This window comes from Trachymyrmex cornetzi, unplaced genomic scaffold, assembly GCF_001594075.2.
Source record: "Trachymyrmex cornetzi isolate Tcor2-1 unplaced genomic scaffold, Tcor1.1 scaffold416, whole genome shotgun sequence".
Lineage (NCBI taxonomy): Eukaryota > Metazoa > Arthropoda > Insecta > Hymenoptera > Formicidae > Trachymyrmex > Trachymyrmex cornetzi.
This window is the reverse complement of record NW_017298918.1, coordinates 685838-708825: the sequence shown is the minus strand read 5'-3', so window position 1 is coordinate 708825 and position 22988 is coordinate 685838. Positions and strand designations below refer to the sequence as shown.

At 32.6% G+C, this 22988-nt stretch overlaps 2 protein-coding genes across 9 annotated transcripts; both read right to left on the bottom strand.

The window, feature by feature from the left end:
* Window positions 1-652: 652 nt before the first annotated feature.
* On the bottom strand, window positions 653-3022 carry LOC108764380 (retinol dehydrogenase 12). The gene is made up of 4 exons (XM_018512610.1): window positions 2377-3022; window positions 1875-2110; window positions 1516-1813; window positions 653-1173 (listed from the first exon to the last, which is right to left on the bottom strand). Exons 1-4 carry the CDS (start codon window positions 2647-2649, stop codon window positions 1000-1002), a joined length of 981 nt encoding a protein of 326 aa, XP_018368112.1. The 5' UTR covers window positions 2650-3022; the 3' UTR covers window positions 653-999.
* Window positions 3023-4776: 1754 nt separating this feature from the next.
* CalpA (calpain A) lies at window positions 4777-18040 on the bottom strand. 8 transcript variants are annotated; one of them, XM_018512601.1, is made up of 15 exons: window positions 12477-12910; window positions 12213-12389; window positions 11910-12097; window positions 11380-11683; window positions 11119-11300; window positions 10800-11050; window positions 10559-10716; window positions 10058-10275; window positions 9937-9979; window positions 9359-9403; window positions 8557-8686; window positions 7665-7796; window positions 7014-7141; window positions 6734-6929; window positions 4777-5231 (listed from the first exon to the last, which is right to left on the bottom strand). In XM_018512601.1, the coding sequence occupies exons 1-15, from the start codon at window positions 12765-12767 to the stop codon at window positions 5146-5148; spliced, it is 2529 nt and encodes an 842-aa protein (XP_018368103.1). In that variant the 5' UTR covers window positions 12768-12910; the 3' UTR covers window positions 4777-5145. The 8 variants fall into 8 exon arrangements, with proteins under 8 accessions (XP_018368103.1, XP_018368104.1, XP_018368109.1 ...); XM_018512607.1 differs by lacking the exon at window positions 12477-12910 and adding an exon at window positions 17951-18040 and having other exon boundaries at window positions 4778-5231; XM_018512606.1 differs by lacking the exon at window positions 12477-12910 and adding an exon at window positions 16997-17405 and having other exon boundaries at window positions 4778-5231.
* Window positions 18041-22988: the final 4948 nt, after the last annotated feature.

Genomic DNA, 22988 nt, shown 5'->3' with positions numbered 1-22988 from the left:
AGTTCTAAGAATTATACCTTTTCTACTAATGTAAATTAACTTTAATCTTAATTCAATTTACTCTTTTTCTAATCTGAAACTAGAAAAAGACAAAGAATTAGTTGAACCGAAATTAAAATTAAACTACGTTGATAGATGGTACATAAATGTTTAAGAAATTTTTCGGCACTGTGAAAGTGCTAATTTTCAGTTTTATAACATTGGGATATTTTAAAACTTATTGTATGAATGTTTTAACCTTTTTCAACTTTTATTCAAGAATATAATTATGTGAAAATATAAAAGATATATAAACAGTAAAACAATTATGAACAAAAAATCAATTTGAATTAACTTTAGTTGATGTTCACGATAATTAACACATAATATTTGATAAATTTTAAAGATTTAAAGGCTATAAAGGCTCTATAGTATATTTTATTCTAAATACATACATCTTTTCTATTATACGGTCAACTTTGAAAGTTGATATTTTACATCAGATTGTTCAATGCGAAAAAAACAGAAGGCCGCACTTGTTAGGGATTTATAGAATTTAGAAGAGTTGAGAGTATCTAATATATAAAGATAAATATACATATACACCAAAATAGAGGATATACATCTTATCTTAAAATATACATATATATAAAAAATCCATTCACTGTAATTGAAATACGTAAAAATGGAATAAAAATGTGCCACATTGACATTATCTAATTCCTATTCGCTATACATATAAAAATAAATATTGAATAATCACTTGAAATACAACAAAAGTGAAATGGCACTATGAAGAGTAAAAGTGTCCTCTAATTCACATGTAGTGAATAAGATTGCATTTATATCGAGCTTTTTTCCTTTAAAAGTCTCACTGTGACTTCTCTTTCAGCAATTAACCAATCAGTTTGAGAAAAAGAAGGATCTCGATACATGCACAATTCCTCACTACACCAGAACAGGACAGCAGTTTTACTGTCGATTGTACATATACAATATGCGCGTGTACTCTAAAATCATTTATTTCACAATCTCCTTCAAACCAGTCGATTTCGCACTTACTTCCCACAGATGGAGTGCTACTTCTGGGTCTAGATCTTTTTTAGAGACGTAAAGTTTACAATCGCGATACAGATGTCCACTTTCCTCAGACAATGACGGTTCTGTTGCACAATGCAATACCGTTTGCGCACCCTGTAAATATTAATTTGTAATAGAAAATAATAATCCATACAGCATGAAATATTTCCAAAATATTTCATTGCAAGATTTGAAATATTTCAGAAATTTTCCGTAAAACATTTCTAAAATGTAAATATAATTGGGAAATCAGTTTTTTAAAGTATTCTTTTTCTTACAATATTTCTAAAACATTTTTGCGAAATGTTTTAATGCAATATTTTTAAATGTTTTATAAACGTTTATGAAATATTTTATTGAAATACTTCAAAAAATGATTTACATAGATATTTCATGCTGTGTGGGAAAAGTCCTACTTTTTCTAAAGGTGGATCACATGTTGATTTGTATATTTACCTGATTTGCAGTGCGTAGAAACATAAGAGCAACAGGCGAGAAAATGATATAATGAAACCAGCTTCTTTTCACGTTTCTGAATAAACCAGTATAAGTAAATCCAGGACACACCATGTAAACATTAACACCAGTATTTTCTGTTCGTTTTGCTAGCTCAGCGGCAAAGTATGCATTTGCAAGCTTTGAGTTACAATAACCAGGATTCATTCTGCTTTTTACCGGTAATCCTTTCTCACCATTCAAGTTTGAAAAATCTATTACTCCAGATTCCAAAAGCTTGGATGTCACTACCACTATTCTGTATGAAAAGTTTTATTTCAACATCATTTTGTCACTTTAAAACATTACTTTATACTAACCTGCTAGGAGCGCTTTCTTTCAGACGATCCAAAAGTAAATTGGTAAGCAAAAAGTGACCCAAATGATTTACTCCAAAATGGATCTCAAATCCATCTTTCGTCAAAGCGTGATCTTTCAGAGGTGCGTATACTCCGGCATTATTGATCAACACATGAATTTGGGAAAATTTCTTCAGTACCTCATTGGCAAATTTTTTAATCGATGAGAAAGATGCAAGATCCAACTCCATAGGAATCTGTATAGGGATAATTCATATATACACTAAGTTAGAAAGTAGAACTCAAGTAAAACAAGTTATTATGATATCAAAATAATGACTCCAAAATGATCATTAAGTCATTTTTCAATCTCTGGTTCATTTTAATGTTATTTTGACATTATTATGACTTGTTGGTCTGCTTGGGTAAGACAGATAAAAAGTAATATAGAGATAAAATTGCATAATTTGATATGTAAAGATTACTGCGGTCCAATTTTATTAAAGAAAGATTATATGCTCACCAATTCGCCAGTAGATATTTTGCTGCGTATCTCTGCTATGGCATTCTTCGCACTTTGTACATCCCTGCAGGCCATGATGATTGTGGCTTTTCGCTTGGCCAATTCCTTCGCTGTCTCCTTGCCGATGCCGGAGTTGGCGCCGGTCACAAGGAATACCTGGTCTTGTAGATTGCTGGTGCTCTTGCATTTTCCCCAAGTGCGCTCTCGGCATTTGCGTAGCAAGCCGATGAGCAAGACCATTGGAAGTATGAAATAACACCACGAAGATACCATATTGACGCCAGGTGACTTTTAACCTCGCGGCATGAGACTGTTTTGTTCCAAGTGTAACACGTGCGTGTACACTAATTCAGTTACAGAAAACAAACGTACGTTGATCGTGATTGATCGCGACGACTGGCTCAAATGTTGCTAATGCATACTAACATTAAGCGTGACACAATATTATGCGCTTTCACGTTCGGTCCAATCGAATGGAGCTTCTAACTTGTCACGTGCAACAGCATGACAGCAATTAAACGCAAAGAGCATCAGTCCAAAGACCAAATCTCAAGCACTTCGAGCGATTTCACATCTCGGACAATCTCGAACAAAATAATTACTGCAACATCACAAGTGCCGCCGCAAACTCCTACGCGGAACTTTATTTACAATCATAACGCGCAAGCGCTGCAACGCAAATACTCCAGCATACGCAAATTTTCACGAGCCCTTGAATATCCCTTTCAATTTTCAATGAGAATTCTTAAAACTTATTCATCTCAACTAGCGTACTGTTTTTCATCATGCCTCGCATCATACTGTTTCCGCGATATATCAATAAAATATTATTTACTATTCTATAAAATATACAGGGTGTCCCGCAACTTTTTGCCAAGCGTTTTTGTGTATAAATAGAGCGGACTAAACTGAGTCGAAAAGTCCTCTATCATTTTGCAATTTTTGCAATAGTTAATAAGATATTAATTACTAAAAATCGCTGAATATTGGTTTTCAATAATTTTTTACTCAAATATCAACTTTACAGAAAAACAGCAAAAGACAAAAGTTGCTTATTTTCTTCTCATAAAGTTCTGAGAATTTTTTCAGAATTTTTTAATGACGTATTTTCTCATGTTGATAAAAATAATTGCCTAATAAGAAAATGCAGTATTAAAAAGTTGATAAAAAATTCTGAAAAAAATTCTTAGAGCTCTATAAGAAGAAAATAAATAATTTTTGTCTCTTGCTGTTTTACTGTAAAGTTGATAGTATTTGAGCAAAAATTATTAAAGACCAATATTCGGTAATATTTATAGTAATTGATATCTCGTTAAACATTGTGAAAATTGCAAAATGATAGAGGACTTTTCGAGTCCGCTCTATTTACACAAAAACACTTAGCAAAAAATTTGTATATACAGGGGATACTCTGTATATTCGATAAAATATTTCAATTTCAAGTTTACTTGTAACTTCCAACATATCGATATTCGAGAATTTTTAATAACTATAAAATAATGTCGATAACAATCTGTTCGCGTTGAAATTCTGAAAAATATTATTACACTTAAAAAATAATAAACGACATATTAATTTGGGCTTTGAAGAGAAAAAATAGCGAAGATACTGAATGCAAAATATATAAGTAATGTAAATAGACTTATATAATTATTTTGTTTTTCACTAGAATAGAAGTGAAGAAATAAAGGAGGAAAGCTAGGTTGCCTTAATTGCTTTGTTAAGTTAAAAAGTAGCTAAGTAATATTGTATAAAGCAGAAGTTCTTAGATCTGTTCTTTTTAGTTAAAGTTCTCGCACGGTTCATCTTTCTTCCTTTTCTCTCCAGTTGAACAGAAAACGAGAAAAGATGAACTGTGCAAGAAGTTTAGTTCACAAAGAACAGAACTTTTTAGAACTCGTTAGAAATGCAATAAAGATTATTAAATATATAACAGGTATATACCTACATATTAACATCATTAATGAAGTGCTATTGAAGATAATGCAATTTAAAATAAAATTGAATTATATAATATTTCATATTTCAGTTAAATCGAATTTTCTTACTCCGTGTATTGTAGACGGGCCTTAATGGAAACATAGTGTTTAAGTACGAATTTAATTTATTTAGCGTATTGAATGCAATTAAATATTAATTATTTTGAAAATGTATTTTTATAATTGTATTCTGCAACATATACACTCACCCTATTCTTCACTTATTTTCAATTACACTTTTTTGTCAATTTTATAAAATATAAGTGAAAAATTATAAAAATTAATAAAACTAAATTGTTGCTTTATATATAGTATTCAAATTAAAAAAGCATAAATCTACGGATCAATTAATATATACACATTATATGTATAAATAAATTATTTATATTTTTAAAATAAATTTTAATGATAATGTTGCAATTACTTAAAATATGTTAAGGCACGCGATACCATATTCTTCCACATACAAATCGACATAATTATTACAGAGATGGAATATTTATATATATATATATATATTCTTATGTAATAAATACAATTTCTCATTCCTTTTAAATTCATATACTGCATGTGTGTAGAGTCATATGAATGCTTTCGTAACATTGGTTCGAAGGAATTAATAAGCTTTGTGTAGGTATACATTAGCTCTCAACTTATAAAGTATATTCTCTTTTGCGGTTCTCCATAAAAAAATATTTCTCATTCATAGTTACGGCCATCTATCATCACAATCTGATACATTAGTGTTAGAAAGATTCTCAAGTTTATGATAAATTGAATTTATATTTTATTATGAATAGAGTGTTTTTTCCATCCATTCTTCCAAGGTGAACGTAGCTGTTTGGGTTTTATCTGGATCTCTCTCTCTAAAGATATCTATAACATCGTAATAACTGGTTTTATCTTATGTTTATATTAATGTTATTAATAATATATATATATATATATGAAATCAATATATAATTAATTTGTAAATATTGATATACACACATTAACGAAACGTGTTAACATACAAGGTCTGTCCCAAAAGTATCCGACCTTTGCCTATATCATGAGAAAGAGCTATTCCGTGATATGAACAATGTCGCCTTCAAAGTAGTTTCCTTCTGAAGCAATGACTTTCTGCAAACGATGAACTCACTTGCAAAAGCAGTCCTGGAAGTCGTGTTTTGTGATAGTCAACAGCTCCCTCGTCGCATTTTGCTTTATTTCCTCAACATCGTCAAATCTTTTGTCCTTTATCGGATGTTTCAACTTAAGAAATAACCAAAAGTCACACGGGACTGTACGGAGGTTGACGAAGTTGAGCAATACCATGTTTAGTCAAAAACTTCTGAATCAGGTGAGATGAATGAATGTTATTGTGGTGCAGCAACCAGTTCCCATTTTTCCACAAATGCGGACGTTTCCTCCTCACTACGTCACGCAATTGTTTAAGAACTTTCAAATAATACTCTTTATTTATTGTACGACCTTATAAAGCATATTCGTGGTGTACAACACTTTCTTGGTCGAAGAAAACAGTGAGCATTGCCTTCACGTTGCTCCGACTTTGACGCGCTTTCTTGGGTCGAGACTCTTCTCTCGGCACCCATTGCGAAGATTGTGCTTGTGTTTCAGGGTCGTAGCCATAAACCCATGTTTCATCGCCAGTAATAATCTTTTTAAGCATCAGGATCTTTGTTGATGGATTCCAGAATGTTTTCGGCAATTTCAACTCGAGAATTCTTTTGATCTTCCGTAAGCACTCGTAGAACGAATTTTGCAATCACTTATCAGAGCAACTCAGATCTTTAGTAAATATTCGAAAAACAATAGTTTTTGGAATCCCAAGGTCCTCTTCTAACTCTCACACAGTCAAACGACGATTTTTGTTGATTGTGGGTTGCACACGTTCCACGTGTTTTTGACGTTGAAGGTCTGCCGGAACGAGGATCACTGTCCACTGAGACACGGCCAGCTTTGAATCGTCTAAACCATTCTTTTATTTATGTGTCACTCATAGAGTCATTATCATAAACTTGACGGATCATGCCGATTGTCTTGGAACATGTGTAGCCAAGTTTTTGGCAAATACAATTTAATACAAATTCTTTGCTCGACTCGTTCAGTCATTGTGAAATGCGACGCTTGGAGTTTTCGACGGTCACACAACGTACCGTTGCCAACTGAACAGCTGTTGAGTCGTGCCGCTTGGTGGGGGTACTTTTAAAGGTCCATCTTAAATACTGAATACCTGTTTTCCACAATAGGATAAAGATATACGCAGAAGATACTTTTGGGATAGACCTCGTATTTTAAAAGGTAATATATATTTTAATAGTTAATATATATAAATGATATATAGAAATTATTAGATAAATGCAAGTTTCACTTACCAATCATTGTTTTAAGTCTGACCGCGCACATTATGTAATCATCGAAAGTAATTTTGCCGTCTTTAGTACCATAACGATGAACCAATATATTAAGAATATGATTGTTTAAACGGTATCCCGCGCTATTTAACGCTTGTCTTAATTCAAATGCATTTAAATATCCCGATTCGTCTCTGTCGTACAATTTAAAAACAGCCTGAAATATTTATAATACCGTAAAAAATTAGGCATACAAATATCTTACAAGATAAAAAACCAAATTAAAAGATTTCGCATTTACCTTCCATTTTCTAATGTCATTCCACAACGTTTTAAATTCTTCAAAACCAAGTTTGCCGGAGTGATCTGCATCTAACATAGCAACCATACTGCGACATACATCTTTACTGAAACCTCTGTCGTGAGTCTCTGCAATTTAAGAGAAAAATTCATTTTGCCTGTTGTAATCTTCATGTATGTAAGAGATAATATCTGACATAAAAATTTTCAAATACTTACAAAAATATTCACATAAAATTAAAATGAAAACGTAAGAGTATTATCTTACAGTTTTTCAAAGGTATTAAAACAGTAATGTTTTCAATTATACGATAAAGATGACAAATTCAACGATTATGGTACAGCTACATTGCGAACTTTACACGTGTGCCGACGAATTTAAGCAATTCGTTAATATTTCATTCTCTGTTAATTGAAAAAGCATGCGGTAGGTATTTTTCATCGAAAAGTTCTGTCCTACCTTGTGGGAGACATAAAGTGTCAACCTGCTAACATCATTTTGACATTCACTATCAGTTCACCATACGAATGCTGATGAAAGCGCGTTTCGTGTGTTAACATAAGGATAAATAATCAAACAAGTGGAACATAATCATCACGGCGTAACACAATTGGTAAAACAATCCTGTGATAGGAGATGTATTTGTCTTACCTACAGGCTTATTGTACTGTTCATTATTACAAACAATGCCGCACAGCAGTGAGATGAGAGTGTCGACAAGCGAACCATTTCCTTCAGTTTCGGGAACATGTGCCTCGCTACGATGCGCCAATTGTGGTAACTCTACCCGTAACATACAGCTACATGTTAGCTTCGAGTTTTACATACGTACACTTGGGCCATAAGAATCCGTAACATTCACGTCTTGCCTTAAATTACAATCTACATTTCTCTAACTTTTATATAGTCTCTAATAATCTAGTTGCTTCAAGAATTAAATATTTTTAACAGAAGCTTATATATCACTTATATAATATATGTATACTTTATACTTGTTTATTAAAAGATTGTATTATTACAATTATTTTCAACATTTTAAATAGTTTTTAATTAATCTAATTAAATAAAAAAATTTTCGAAACATTGATATTGGATTTATACCAATTATTTGAAGGACCCAAATGTATTTATGCATTGTACAAATTACAAGGTAAAAGATAAGCATGCAGAATTTATGATTATTAAATGATCATAAAATGCTGTACAGCGTGCTGAAAGAATAAAGTAATTCATAACGAGGAGCAAATTTGTAGTAAATTAATCGGCTATCAGGCTAAAAATAAACGGTGCAGGTGATAAAATATAAAAAATATAAGATTAATGATAAAGCATGATTTTAAAAATGTATGATTCTATCAATGAGAAACATCGAGCAAATTAAGCATAAAAATTACAAAAAGCTATGAAGCAAAGCTCTTATAATTAAAATAAAATACGATCATGTACGGGAACTATACATACTCGTATTTAAAACTGTACATACTTTTTTTTCATACTTATTTTTACATCAAGACATATCTCGCAGAGCGCAGATAATATTTACCTTTCCTCATGGCATAATCTAGGATATCTTTGAGTTCCATCCAATCCACTTCCAAATCATCGCCAGCAAGTTTCTTGAAGAATTCTCGGACTTTCTCGCTATTGCGATCTTGCTCAGGTTCCTCGGGAACCTACAAATAATACAGAAAAAATATTTCATTATAAAACATAAAAACAATCGTAATCTAAAACAAGTCTAAAAACTCTGCATCTTTTCCATAAAATTTGAATCGACTTTGTAACTATTTTTAAATTACAATATTTAAACACAACTTAAAATATTTTGATTTAGTTTTTTTTCATTAATATGTAAAATTTATGTATACAGTATGAGCCATGAAAAATAGTAATGACATTTTCTAAAAGATACGAAAATAGCTGTAAATCACAAGTGAATTCAAAACATGGACGTAACGAATTCATTTCTTTTTCTCTCATTTCTTATTGATTGTTATTAATGAATTTAATTTCTACTATATACATCCTATTGCCCTATTTTACCCAATTTTTTTGTGATTTCTACTATATACATACATTCACAGTATACTCATTATGCTTATTTATATTATATCCTACACGTATTTTCGAATCAAAGCGGTTGTAGCGAAATAGAATCCAAGACTGTGTTCACCAGGGTACGCACTATTATTTTATCTTTATTTGACATTCGGTGAACAACAAGGATAAAATGATAATGCCCTAAGTTCTTGAATATAATCCTATATTTCTTTAATTTCTTATTCATACATAAAACATATTAGAGCTTTCTATTGTCTCAACATACAAGCAAGCGTTTTACTTACGTTATCTCCATTTCGATCCTCCTTACCATCCGCAGGATTAATTACCTAAAAGCCAAGCAATGTAAACGTGCGGCTCGTTAGTGATTAGTTACCATTGTGAGCAACATTTTTCACATAACGTGAGTCAATTATCAGATGGTACGACAGCATTAAATTTTGCAAGCATTAGTTGAACACAAAACTTAATTGCATAATGTTGGTTAATTCTACATTTTTTGTGCAATTTAACATAAATTTAATGCATTTCTAATCTGTGATTACACTTTTTTAACACACAATGCATATATGTATTCATCAAACTGAATTATTAGTGCTGTCAGTGCCAGTGCTGTGAATTATTATTAGATGTCTTCTAAGTTGTGTGATTTGTCGCATTAGTATGATTCATCAATTCTAAACATTAGTATAAGCTGACAATCTAATGTGCAAGAATTTTGTACACAACTATCTTTGAAATTTCGATTGGAACTTTCTGATTTAAATATATGATCTGAGAGATTTTTTTTTATCATCTTTCAATTTGTTACAATAAACAAAATAATTCGTATTGCTTAGGATTAATCTATTATTATCCTTACCCTATCATCAACTTCTCCAATACCAACTTCTTCATCATTTTCTCTGTAAACAAACAGAAATACTTGGATAAAAGTTCTTTAACATCGTGTTATTACATTACAATATCGCAACAGAACTTACTCCATATTATTCTTGTTCTCAGAGAAGATTCTCAGCAAGAATTCACCTTCCTCGTTTGGATCGAAAGTACTCGGAACTATGCAGTAAACACCTGGCGGTAATTTGAAACGGCACGTAACTTCCCGTAAATTTATAAATGCTGGTGAACGTCCAACAGAAGCGTTGTACTTGAAAAAATTAATATCTAGTGGTTTTGGTAGTCTCTCCGGATAGTCTAACTGTAAAAAAAGTAGACTTTTAACAGAAAATATTTTATATTTTATATTTTTTATCTTCTAACGTTGATTTCTTGAAAATTCATGTGTTTCTTGAATGACATTTTACTTATTAGTTTTTCAGTACAAAGTTATGTAATAAAAAATATAATTTATAAACAATAATGAAACTTTATTTTCTTCGAAATGTCGAAGATAAATATTCGAATTTTCAAATAAATCAAATTTATAATTCTATTGTGCTGTATTATTAGACATTATATAAGGATCAATTAATTTCACATACATGATATATCGCGAATCCGATAGTGAGGCAATCAGCACCCATCCTTCTTTGCGCTCTTCTGTTTTTTTGCATCAAAGCAACAATTACGGTACACTTGTCATCATCGTCATCCGGAGATTCCAATGTAATACGGTACTGCGGATTATGGCAGAAGGTCTCTACAAAATATATGTTTTTTGTTTAACGAGAATGCTCCTACGAAATATATATTTGGCCAGTTCGATATATTTACATATCTCACCTAAAAAGTTTCTGCAACCACCCGCTGTTACTCCGCGCACCCACTCTCCTTCGAACACGCTCATCTCCCAGCGTTTCTTCCCGGCGCTGATATCGTCCGTCGTTAAGGAGTCTGGATTCAAGTTGCATATCTCGAGTTGAGTAAAGTGGCGGGTAAAATCTTGGAACGACATCCAAAATTCACCGTCCATGTCGAATGTCAGGCCAAGTTCCTCTTTCTCATGATCGGGAATAAATCTCCATTCTGGTGATCTATCGACAGATGACGAAAGCGTGAACTTGGAATCGTAATTTTCGAAACATAGGGGAAGACTACTCACTGATCGCTCCAAGGCCCATTCCATTCTGCCTCGTTTCCCCAAGGATTCCGAAGCCTCACTAAAGGTATAGTACCGTATCGATTTGGCATCTGGATCTCCACGTTCTTCACGCGGGTGATGCTGTACGCGTGACCACGTATTAATCCTTGTGGTGTTTCAGCCTCCAATACGTTGGGGTCGGGCTAATAGGAGAACGGATCAAAGTAATAATCAATTGAAGCCTGCGATATATAATAATAAATATTATAACTGCTTATTCACCTCGATAGAACAACCCAGTAACGAGTTTCTCTCAGAGGCTTTTAAGAGAATATTGAACAAGTTCGGTGGCGTTTCGTCCATTTGATACATTTCCGTTACTCCACCAGTGAAATCCTCCATGGCTTCACAGGTTGTGCCGCCTTTTAATGCCTCGTAGGAACCATGAAGTTTTGCATATGCTTTTTCGAGAAGGGCGCTCCAGAATTCATTCTTCTCGGCCGAATTAAGATACACTAATTCTCCACGACAGGTAGGCAATCGATCGTCGATCACTACGTCAACCCATCTACCGTACTGCCAAAACCTGATAAACGTATAAATCTTATGTAAGAGTCCTTTCCAAGCTAGTAGCAATTTGTAATTTAACAGAAAAACTTGTCACACAAATATCGCAGAATTTAGATAATATATTCATGATATTCTACTCAGTAATTAATCTACTCAGTATAAACATTCCGATTTCTTAATAAGAATGTAAATTAAATTATGTTTTGCTACGTTTTTATGAAATTGCATGCGTTTTAGCAAACCTGAAGTGAAAGATTCCAGCATAATTTTCCTCGAAGCTCTGATCCTCTGGCACTATTTGAAAGAACAAATTCGAATGCATGGTCAGATTCGCTACTGCGGCCAACAACCAACAATCTCCCAGCTCTCCTTGCTGAACATCGAATCTTGAGAAACCCTCCACGAAGAGCTGAGGATCGTCCACGATTTCCTGCGAAGTTAGCGCGTTGTAGGTAATGTTAAGACCATTCTCCTCGCGTGTTTGATTTGTAAATTATTGTCGACGGCAGCTAATAAAACTTAGGACAATTCAAAAGATTTCTAACCATCGGTCGTTTCCATTCTATGTATCTATCTGGTCTGCGAGAGAAATACAGTGACGAGTCATTGGCTGGAAATTCAGGATCTTCGAAGAGTCTTCCTGTCGCCAGGCATTCTCGTCTCAAGGTATTGAAATCTTGGACTTCCCCTCGTGGTCTGAGGCCGGATCCTTTCTCCCCTAACTGCGAACATCAGTTTGTGCATGAAGTCGTGTATACGCGGATCTATTTTCGAGAAAAAAAAGGGAAAAAGTTGCAATTTTGGCCTACGTTATAGCAGGGTTTTCCAATAAAATTTTTTGTTGTTCGTATCCCTTTATCTTCAAAAGATTTGTTATGCTCCCACGTTGTAGAATCGTGGGACTTGTTCGGCTTTGCTGCCGAATTTTTAGGAACAGACTCGCGTTTGGCCAAGTAAACGATATTATTGTTCTTGCCGATTATCCTATTATTCGTGGATTTTGTAGGCTCGACACTAGATCCAATTTTCAAAACTGCCAGACCTTCTTGCATGTAATTGGAGTAGCGATAATTGGTATATTTGCTACGTCGTGAATCCATGTCGGCGAGTTAACGAAGCGGATCGCTTTACATGCATAGAAAAGAATAAACGCGTGTGCAGAGAAAAATCGTCACGTAAGCAAAGCAGATTTCTTCTCGAAAACATGCAGCCGATACAAAATGAGAATTAGAACTATTCGCTACCACGAGAAGTTTCATTGTTCGAACTTCTTTATCAGATAGCTTCGATACGGCTATCGTTTGTGGAAATAGTGGTATGATAACTATACCGGAAAACAACGAACCGCAATTTAGATTGTGATATTGTTTAATAAGGATATGCGAACAGCTGCGCGAACATAAAGAGATAGCAAATTAGTACACGGTATGATGCAGAAATGCATTACAATGAGTAAAGTGTATTAGCCAATAAATATCTATGTCAATATAATAATATAATGTGCTTTCAACAAGTAACGCAAGTGATACGGTGTGACACAATGGATCATTACATCCTTGTTGTTTGCCAATCTTAAACAAAGATGACATGATCACTGTGTGGCACTGTGTTGCTTGTTAGAAGGCACACATAATAAATGTCTGCGTCAAAATATACTTTTATTTTATCTTATCAATTATTATATATACTGTATACAATTATTTTTTTATTGTTTTTGAAAATATCAAAACATCTGATAGTTGAACTTAATAAAAGTAGACAGCTATGAAATGAAATGCAAAGAGCGTAAGTATATATATTCTAAACATTTTTTTAGAATTCAGCAGTCGAAAAGAAAAATTCCGATCTTCTTTTGAACTATTTTCAACTTGTATGGTATATTGTCAATGATTAATTTAAACATACATTATAAATTGATACACAAAAAGTTATCGTATTAAAAGGTTCTGAATGACATGCAGATGATAAACTAAACCAATTACGTTTTGAATTATAAACAATTGCAAAAGAGCAATATTAACGAAATTAATTCAGTAAATCATTTATTATGCTACTTATTTATATTATTATTATGCATATAAGCATTTAATTATTTAATATTTTACCTATTTATTTAATAATTATTTTTAATTATTGTTTACATCCCGAAAAAAAATGTTTCATATATAATTATACATAATTATATACAAAATTAACATATTTTATATACAATTATATGCATATAATTATGTATAAAATATGTCCATATTTATAACATTTTATCCCGGGATTCTATTTCATCGTCGTTATTCTTTTAACTCTTTCAATACGTGAACAAAATTTGTAAAGTTAGAATTTAAATAATTTACATGTTTTGTAAAAACACGTGGACGGCATGAATATCACTGTATTGACGCATGTTATGACGCATATCATTTTTTCTAATGAATGAATACGTATCATGCAAGAATGCATTGTATCAGTTACACATTTCTCGTACAATGTCGTCATCACTATTGCCATCACCATTGGTGTTGTTAGAATATCTTGCATGCAATGTACTTATATTACAAAAGACGTGAATAATTGTGTGATATTAAATTAAAGAGAGTTTTAGTATTCACATTGTGAAAGATTATTCAAGATTAATGTCGATTTTTTAATATAAATTTGCGAAATATTTCTAGAGCGGGAAAAATAGGAGAAGGTGTTAAATGAGAGGAATTGATCAATCGTGCGCTTTTCTCGGTGTTACGACATTTTATTCCAATATGCTATGAACAAGTTACATGATTTTATATGTGAAGATGTTTAGTCAAGCTTCTATTTAAAAAGATTTATATATTATGTTGTGCTTCTAGTAAAACACAACAAAGCAGTTTATCTCGTAGATATATACATATTATTTTTTATAAAACATTTATCGATAATTTTTCCGATTATTTGTATCAAAAGATATCGGAAAGAAAATGATCTAATTCTTTATAATTACTTTTCTATTGTTTATATATTTCTTGCAAGAAGAGAACGCGACGTGATAATCGATTGCGACGAATCTCGTTGTAGCGATAGGTCTGCATATCAAGTGATACTGGGTAAAGGGATACAAGCGCTTCTCAAGCGTTTGTGAGAAAATCGATTAAAAAGTTTATTGGTCTTCAATAATTTTTTACTCAAATATACTATCAACTTTACAGAAAAACTGCAGGGGACAAAAATCATTTATTTTCTTCTCATAGAACTTTAAGAAGTTTTTTAGAACTTTTTATCAACTTTTCTTTTTGTCATATGAAAATACGGTATTAAAAAATTCTGAAAAAATTCTCAGAACTTTATGAGAAGAAAATAAACAATTTTTATCTCTCGCTGTTTTTCTGTAAAGCTGATAGTATTTGAGTAAAAAATTATTGAAAACCAATATTTAATGATTTTTAGTAATTTTTAATCGATTTTCTCACAAACGCTTGAGAAGCGCATTATATCCCTTCATCTAGTACCGCTTGATATGCAGACCTATCGCTACAACGAGTTTCGTCGTAATCGATTATTATCACATCGCGTCCTCCCTTTGTTAGTTACCCTAAGTAGTCATCACAACCATATATTGACTGCGTTCTACTTAAAGCTCATAACATCGTGGAATCATTTAATCCTTGTCGTTTATCAAATATTAACAAGGACAAACGATGCTCGTGAGCGTTGCGAGTGTTAAGGGGAATGCAGCCCATATTGAATTACGACGTCAGAAGTGAGAAATAACACGTTAATTTTTATTACGTGCCATTTATAAATAAAGACAATTTACACTGCCGGAAATTGAAATCCCAACACCATGAAGGAGTTGTGCTAGATGAATGAAAGTTACACAGAATGTTTGTTTACATGAGTTATTATATTGATATCTATTACAAGTGGAATGCTATTCCACAAGATGACATCCGACACTTCTACGATCGGATGCATGCACGTTTAGAGGCCTGCATTCAATATAGAGGTGACTACAGTGGGTATTAAGTCGGAATATATTTAGGCCCAGTTTCACAACTCACGGTTAATTCTTAACTAAGGTTCAGGTTGTTTCTCATCTCTTTCCAATTCTAGAAGTGGAAGGAGATAATGAATAAGTTGAACCTCGGTTAAGAGTTAACCGCGAATTGTGAAACTGGGCCTTAATGTTTATATGGCGCTACACTCATATCATACGAATTGTGACCTTGTAATAGATATCAATAAAATAACTCATGTGAAAAAATATTCTGTGCAATTTTCATTCATCTAGCATAACTCCTTCATGATGTTGGGATTTCAATTTCCGGCCGTATAGATAAAACAAAATGATGGGATTGCTTTCAAATATTTGTGAAAATGGACGATAACTATGCTAATCTCCCCTGACAGTTAATAAATAATCGTAAAAAGTAATAAAAGGCACATTAAGTGCTTTTATTCAATGCGCATGCGTAGCTTATTTTTACTTACACGTGTCTTTTATTACTTTTTACTATTATTTACTGACTGTCAAGGAGGATAAGCATAGTTTTCGTCCATTTTTACAAATGTTTTAAAGCAATCTTGTCATTTTGTTTTATCTAAATTGTCTTTATTTACAAATGGCATGTAATAAAAATTAACGTCATTTCTCGCTTCTGACGTCACGATTCAATATGGCTGTGGTGACTACTCAGGAACCTTATAGCGTATTTCACTGTCAGAACCGGTGCATACTCAGTGCACATTAAAGCTGTTGTACATTAACCTAATCTGACTGTAAAAGTGAGATCTCAGTTAATAAAATACCCAATGTATATTTTATCAAATATCACAATAAAATATATTAAGGATTTCGTGGTTTAATTTATTTCTATATTTTTATTAAACATACATTTTTATGTCGACTTGTCAACAGCTTTAAAGTGCACTGAGTGCGCACCAGCTCTGCCAGTGAAATACACTATTAGTGAGAAACAATTTGATAGAATCTCAAATTAGGAAAATTACTATTTCTAATAATTCAGAAAGTAAACTAAAAATTTTTTTAATAAATTTATTCTTAATTCATTCTTAATAAATAATAATTATTTCATTAAAATTTACCTCAATTTATAATTTGTAATTTATAATAAAGAAAAACAAAATATAGAAATCAATACCCATCAATGCGCTGCTACTTAAAAAATACATCGGGTAATGAAAGATTTATTTCGACAAATACTCGTCTTGACGACACCAAGGTTCTACGAAAAATTCGAAGATTATCTACTAGTGAAGATACTGAAACGGAGTCTGCGAGCTTCATGACTCATCGGCTGCCGGCTCTTTGCCTCTGATTGTGAGAGACAAATAAGCGTACCACTTTGATGTTGAAGAGCGACGGTAAGAATCGCTTGATCTCGACCGCCGTTTTAACGAACATGTCCTCCTCGGTGCCACCTCCATCGCCGTAGTAACTCATCGCACTTGCTTTCCTCTCTTTTTCTTCTCGGCTACGCCCAAATCCAAATTAAATCTCAAATGATTTCGAAAACACCGATCGTTCGAGCGAACGACGCAGCTCGAACTTCTGCCTGATATTGTCTCGAATGCCTCGATATCCGTCACGTTTTAACTAGCACGGATTACGAAGCACGAGAAGATACTCCGACGCGGATGCGAAACCGTTACGACCTGACAGATTCTACGCCGGGCCGGATAGATTCACCCACGAGGATAACCATTAACCCTCACCCATGGTTTTTCCTTCGCACGTCACGGCAGGTGTGTACGCCAGTATACAGTAGTATACACTATACAGCTCTCGAAATGACCTTGATTGGCTCGATGGAGCCGATGGAGGAGGCAGGAGAAGGCGCACGCTCACCATTCACTGGCGGCTTTCGAATTCTATAAGTCTGTTCTCTACAGCTGAACTACTAGAGTGTACACTTTTGGAACTTAAAGTGAGATAGATATATGTTCGACATTTGGCGAAAATGAGAAAGAAATTTTAGTGCCAGAATAACAAAAACAGACCTACTGTTCACATTATAACGGTTAAACGCGATTGGCTGTCATCCTTAAATCTAGCCAATGGTTACGCTCGTCTCAAATTCGCCGCCATTTTGAAAACCTTGAGTCAGCATGCGCGCGATTTAAAACGATAGATATTGCCAATGGTGATCCTTGTAACTTCTAATTAACAAGACTGTTTAAACTTAAACCGTTCGAAATTAGTTGTCGTGATCTTGAAAGTGTCAACTGCTGTACTACAAGTTGCTTCAAAATTCTCGAAATATGTAAGGTATGTCATACATTGTGATATACTCACTTCGATCTTCTTTGTTTCTTGTCGAACGAATTCTGGCTCGAATATTTCTCTGTTCCATCCAAACGAATTCATTTTCGTACACTTGAAAATTCTTATCCCGATGAGATCTGCGAGCTGTTTGTTGGAAATTTGGCAACGATCGGTAGAGTCCAATTTATTCCATTGACCACATGTCTTCTTGACAACGTCAATATGATACTTCGTTCTCACTAGTTAACTTCACTTTTTCTGCACTGCTATTGTCAATGTCACGATGACGCCGATTCTTATCAATTGCGCGAATTATGACTGTAGGAAGGTTATTCGTCGTTCGTATGGTGGATTATCTTTCTGAATGATCGTATTGTATGCCACTTCTGGACAGTACCGTATATGCAGAGCAGAGAAAAAAAAGTTCATTTCTTTTAACAGGTTTGTTTTGATAGGAAATTAACTCTCATTTATTAATGCTAATTTAATGCATTAATATATTAATTTAATACATTTAATATTAATTTAGTACATTAATAATAATAATTAATTTGTTATATTAATTTTTTATATTTGTTATATATAATTCATATATTCTAAATTATAAATCAATCACTGAAATAATCAATGTTCATAAAAACATTTAAAAATATATATATATAAATAAAAAAAATATATTTCAAATTAAATTCAACACTTAAGTTATACAGAGTGTCCCCGAATTTTTCGTAACACTTTAATAGTATGTTTTGTAAGCTAAAGAGAAAAAAATATTATACAAACATAGGTCCTAAAATGTTTTATGTGTGTTTATTTGAATTTAATTTAAATTTATCATCTATTTTGCGAAGTAAAGGAAATTTTCTTATAATGATGATTTTTTCTATCCTCAACGAAAAAGATGATAAATTCAAAATTACAGAAATAATCAATATTCATAAACATTTAAAAAATATATATGAATAAAAAATATATGTCATACGATATCAAGGTTATATTGACATGAGCAGACAGCACTTTGAGATGCAAACTTTATAGGTAAAATTGTTTCTTATACATTTCTCTCATATTTTTGTTATAATTTATCCAGATTATTTATTATTAAACTTTTTAATAAAACATTTTAAGATCTATATAGATTTATATAACATTTTTTTATTTCAATTCATATATATATATATATATATATATAGAATAGGATATACCATATTATTTGTACAGAAAATTCGGGGAGACTCCTATCTCTCTCTCTCTCTATCTTATATGTGAAATTTCTTAAAAGATGCGATCATTGACGATCAATGACAATAATTGAAGTTATAATATGATTTATTTGAAAATCAATTGTCTCTTTATGAAATTGTAGAATCTAGAATTCGCTTCACCTACTTCTATTCAGGACGATGCAATAATAAATTTTACACTGTATCAAAATATTTATTGAATATCTGTTAAATGTTTAACCCACACCAGATGTCTAAAATGCACTACTGATTGATTTTTGGGACGACTGCCAAATAGTTCCAATTCCTGAAGATCAATACTACTTTGATAGAATTACTCGAATCTTAAAAAGAAGTTCCGTCTGTCGATGATTTATATTATTATGACTTTTGCGTGTCGACAATCGGTTCCAACAATTGTCTGTAATCACACGCAATTATAATAAACACGCAATTTTGCCGATTTGTACACAATAGCTAAGCAGAATCCGGGATCGTCGTGATATCGCCTAATAGCGAAATAGTCGCGATTATCTGACCGTGTCTATTTGTTAGTTTTTACAATCACCTGGAGGAAGTAGGATCTATCGCGTTTTGTGGAAACCACTCTCTACTACGTCACGGTCGACTTAATTGGCGCGGAGTCAGAATCATTGAGTTACGACACGGTGCTAGTTATCGCGACAACGATTATTGTTGCAAACAGTCTGCACTTCATTTTGCTACTGGTACCGTAGTCATGTATATTCGTACATATGCCAGCTCAAACGCGTTTGCGTTACCATTTTTAGCTTTTATTGCCACTGGAAATCGTGCACCGCACAACACGATAGTCGATATAAATCCGTTATAAAGCAAATGTTTTCAACGTCTGTGAACACGCAGACATTATTATGTTGCAAAGTAAATAAATATACTGGAAGGTACACAAAAAGACTTGCTGGAACGCAAAATTGCAGGGTACGATTTCATAACTAAGACAGATTTTTAATCTTATATATTCCAATAGAAAATACGAAATAATTCCTGAAGTAATAATTTTTCTATGATTTACTTTTTAATGCTTTTATATGTAAATTGACAACAAGAATCGATATGTATAAAAAAAAGACACATATATGTATGTAAATATGCAAATCACCTGCTTTATCAAATGAAAATTGTTTCTGACAGGATTGACTTATTGAGCATTTTTTTATTTTTTATTTAATTATCTATCCTTTCAATTCTTCGATTTTTTTTCCATGATTGAAGTCTATACACATTTAATAGTTAAAGGGATTAAGGCCCGGTTGCACCAACGTTATTTTGAACGAGACTTAAAACTCTCTTTGTCTCGTTTTAAAACCGAAAAAGAGACAGAGAGAGTTTTAAGTAGGAATGCACCGGATATCAGGAAAGTATCCGGTATCCAGTATTATCCGGCACTTTTTTACTATCCGACCGGATAGCCAGATATCATTAGTATCCGGGAATATATCCGGTTGAAATTTGATATCATTAAATTATTGATTTTTTCTTATATAGATGTCCTAGAGATAAGTATGCATATTCATGATGCTGTAATATCTTATACATTATTGCAAAATTACAATCTTTTTTTGTACAGGCTTTTTTTTAGAAGACTCGGATACCGGAAAATGTCGGATATCAGACTCGAAGAAATTACCTTCTCGAATACTCGGTTGGATACCGGATATTCGATGTTACATTCTGTCCGGATATCCGATATCCAATATCCGGCAATTTTATGATCCGATGCATCCCTAGTTTTAAACCTCGCTTAAAATCAAAGTGACGTTGATGCAATCGAGCCTAACGGCTTAAGACGCATAGAAGAGAATTAAAAAAACTACTATTTGCAGGCAATTCGTTCTCCTAGCTTTTTAATAATAATTCTTTATTTAGTATGATAATTCAAAAGTTACATTCTTTTTTGGTGCTATCAAAATTGTGGCACTGTTTTATCGATCCAAAGGCACACCCTTGTGCGTTTCATGGTCACTGTGTCACATTAAAGCTGAACTTAATCTCTTATCCGATGTTTAGATATGATATACACGATTACCCAATTAGCAATTATTGCTATGTCGCAGTTAAATTAATGAAGAGAATCGTTTAACCAGAAATTACTTCACAAAATAAAATGACACGTGCACAGCGATCGTGACAAATATGGACATTATTATTTAAAATGGACTAATTAGTTTCTATTATCTAATTTACAGATGTTATTATCAAACTAATTATTGCTACTACTTTGCAGCTGTCGTTATGTATATTGCGTAATGTTGCAGTGCCGCTTCTCAATGATAAAACTTGTAATATCAAATATATGTAATTATATAAATGTAAAATGTATTAAAATAATTGCACATTAAAATAATTGCACATTATAGTAATTGCACATTACAGTAATTGCACGTTAGATTAATTGCAAATAAAACGTTGTATAATTGTTTTTTATTATATGAATTTTATCTTTGCAAAATTCCATAGTTCCACAATTCACCGTGCTGCCCATAATTACCCTTATAATTAAGTCTGTCTGTGTAACAGGACCAATATCGTGGGCGTTTTGCGAATCACCGCATCGCAAAACGTGTTAATCGTTTTTCTGCGCAATCCGGAGCGCAATTTCGAAAACCTGGTTGCAGGTGACGGCACCGGTGATACCGATTCTGCACCGCACGCGGTATCGAAAAGGACGCTGACGAGCGTGTGGTACGTGATACACTGGTTAGAATATCCGGTGAGATTCGCTCTGTTTCGGAACCAACTGTCCCTTCTCTCTTCCATCCGAGCTGTGTCGCTGACGCGACACCGATATACGATGTAGTCACTTGCTTACACGTGCATTGCACATTGAACTGTTCTTTTCCTTATAAAGTATTCTCGTAAACGGTACCAAAAAAGAAAGTTCAATTCGTGAACCGGTTCTCCATCACTCCGTCATAATATATTATATAAATTTGTTTATATAAATATGAAAAAGAGTAGTATCAATTGTATTATATGTGAAATATCGCATATAATATATCGAATAAAAAATTAGTACTTTTTAATTATTTATTGCTTTTAAGAATATTTTTTAATAGAAAAATAATTTCATTAAAAATTGATTTTATATTTATTTATGTATGTATTTATAATTTATTATATGCTCGAAATTAATATATTATCCTTATCTCTCTTTAATTTTAAGACGCATATGAATTAATTTGCGAGTTTCGCTGTAAATAAAACTCATAATTTAATAATATTAAGAGCTTACATTGGCTTACAAGATTAAGTAAATTTAAGTTGAAGCCACGTTTTCGACGGAAATGGTACAAGTTATTTTGGGAATTTTGAAGAAGCTACATGAGTCATTATATGTTATGAGAACAGCTCAGACGGTTCTTTTTCGCCATATCAGATCAATGATGCATATTTTCAACGTTTCGTAATCGTTTTGTAAATCAATTGACAATTGTTATCAGTGAGAAGAGTAACGCAAGCTAGATACTAATTTAATTGACATCACACATGTTAGTTTCGTTGTCAGTGAAAATCGAGAGAATGAATAATCCTTGGCTTCAGATAAAGATATTCTGGCATTAAACCAACGGACATGAATCAACATTTGCAAACAATGAAACTATTAATGACAACATGTAAATGAAATATACGTTTATCTTTCTGAACATTTATCTTTCTAATCTGGAATTTTTTAATACTATAAAAATTGTTATTACAAATGCTTTTAATTTATTTTTTACGTATAACTTAATTTATTCTGTTTCATAGGTTTTTTTCAAAATCTCTTTAAAGCTATTTAATTTTTGAGTGCCTAATGCCGCGAT

Bases quoted from the DNA above. Each gene is read 5' to 3' on its own strand.
- CalpA (XM_018512601.1), bottom strand. From the start codon at position 12,767: ATGGATTCACGACGTAGCAAATATACCAATTATCGCTACTCCAATTAC. The intron at 10,276-10,558 runs GTATGTGAAATT...CTTTTTTTACAG, and splicing joins TCGGATTCGCGATATATCAT to TTAGACTATCCGGAGAGACT. The intron at 9,404-9,936 runs GTAAGGATAATA...CTTGGCTTTTAG, and splicing joins TTGGAGAAGTTGATGATAGG to GTAATTAATCCTGCGGATGG.
- LOC108764380 (XM_018512610.1), bottom strand. From the start codon at position 2,649: ATGGTATCTTCGTGGTGTTATTTCATACTTCCAATGGTCTTGCTCATC. The intron at 1,814-1,874 runs GTTAGTATAAAG...CTTTTCATACAG, and splicing joins AAAGAAAGCGCTCCTAGCAG to AATAGTGGTAGTGACATCCA. The intron at 1,174-1,515 runs GTAAATATACAA...TAATATTTACAG, and splicing joins TTCTACGCACTGCAAATCAG to GGTGCGCAAACGGTATTGCA.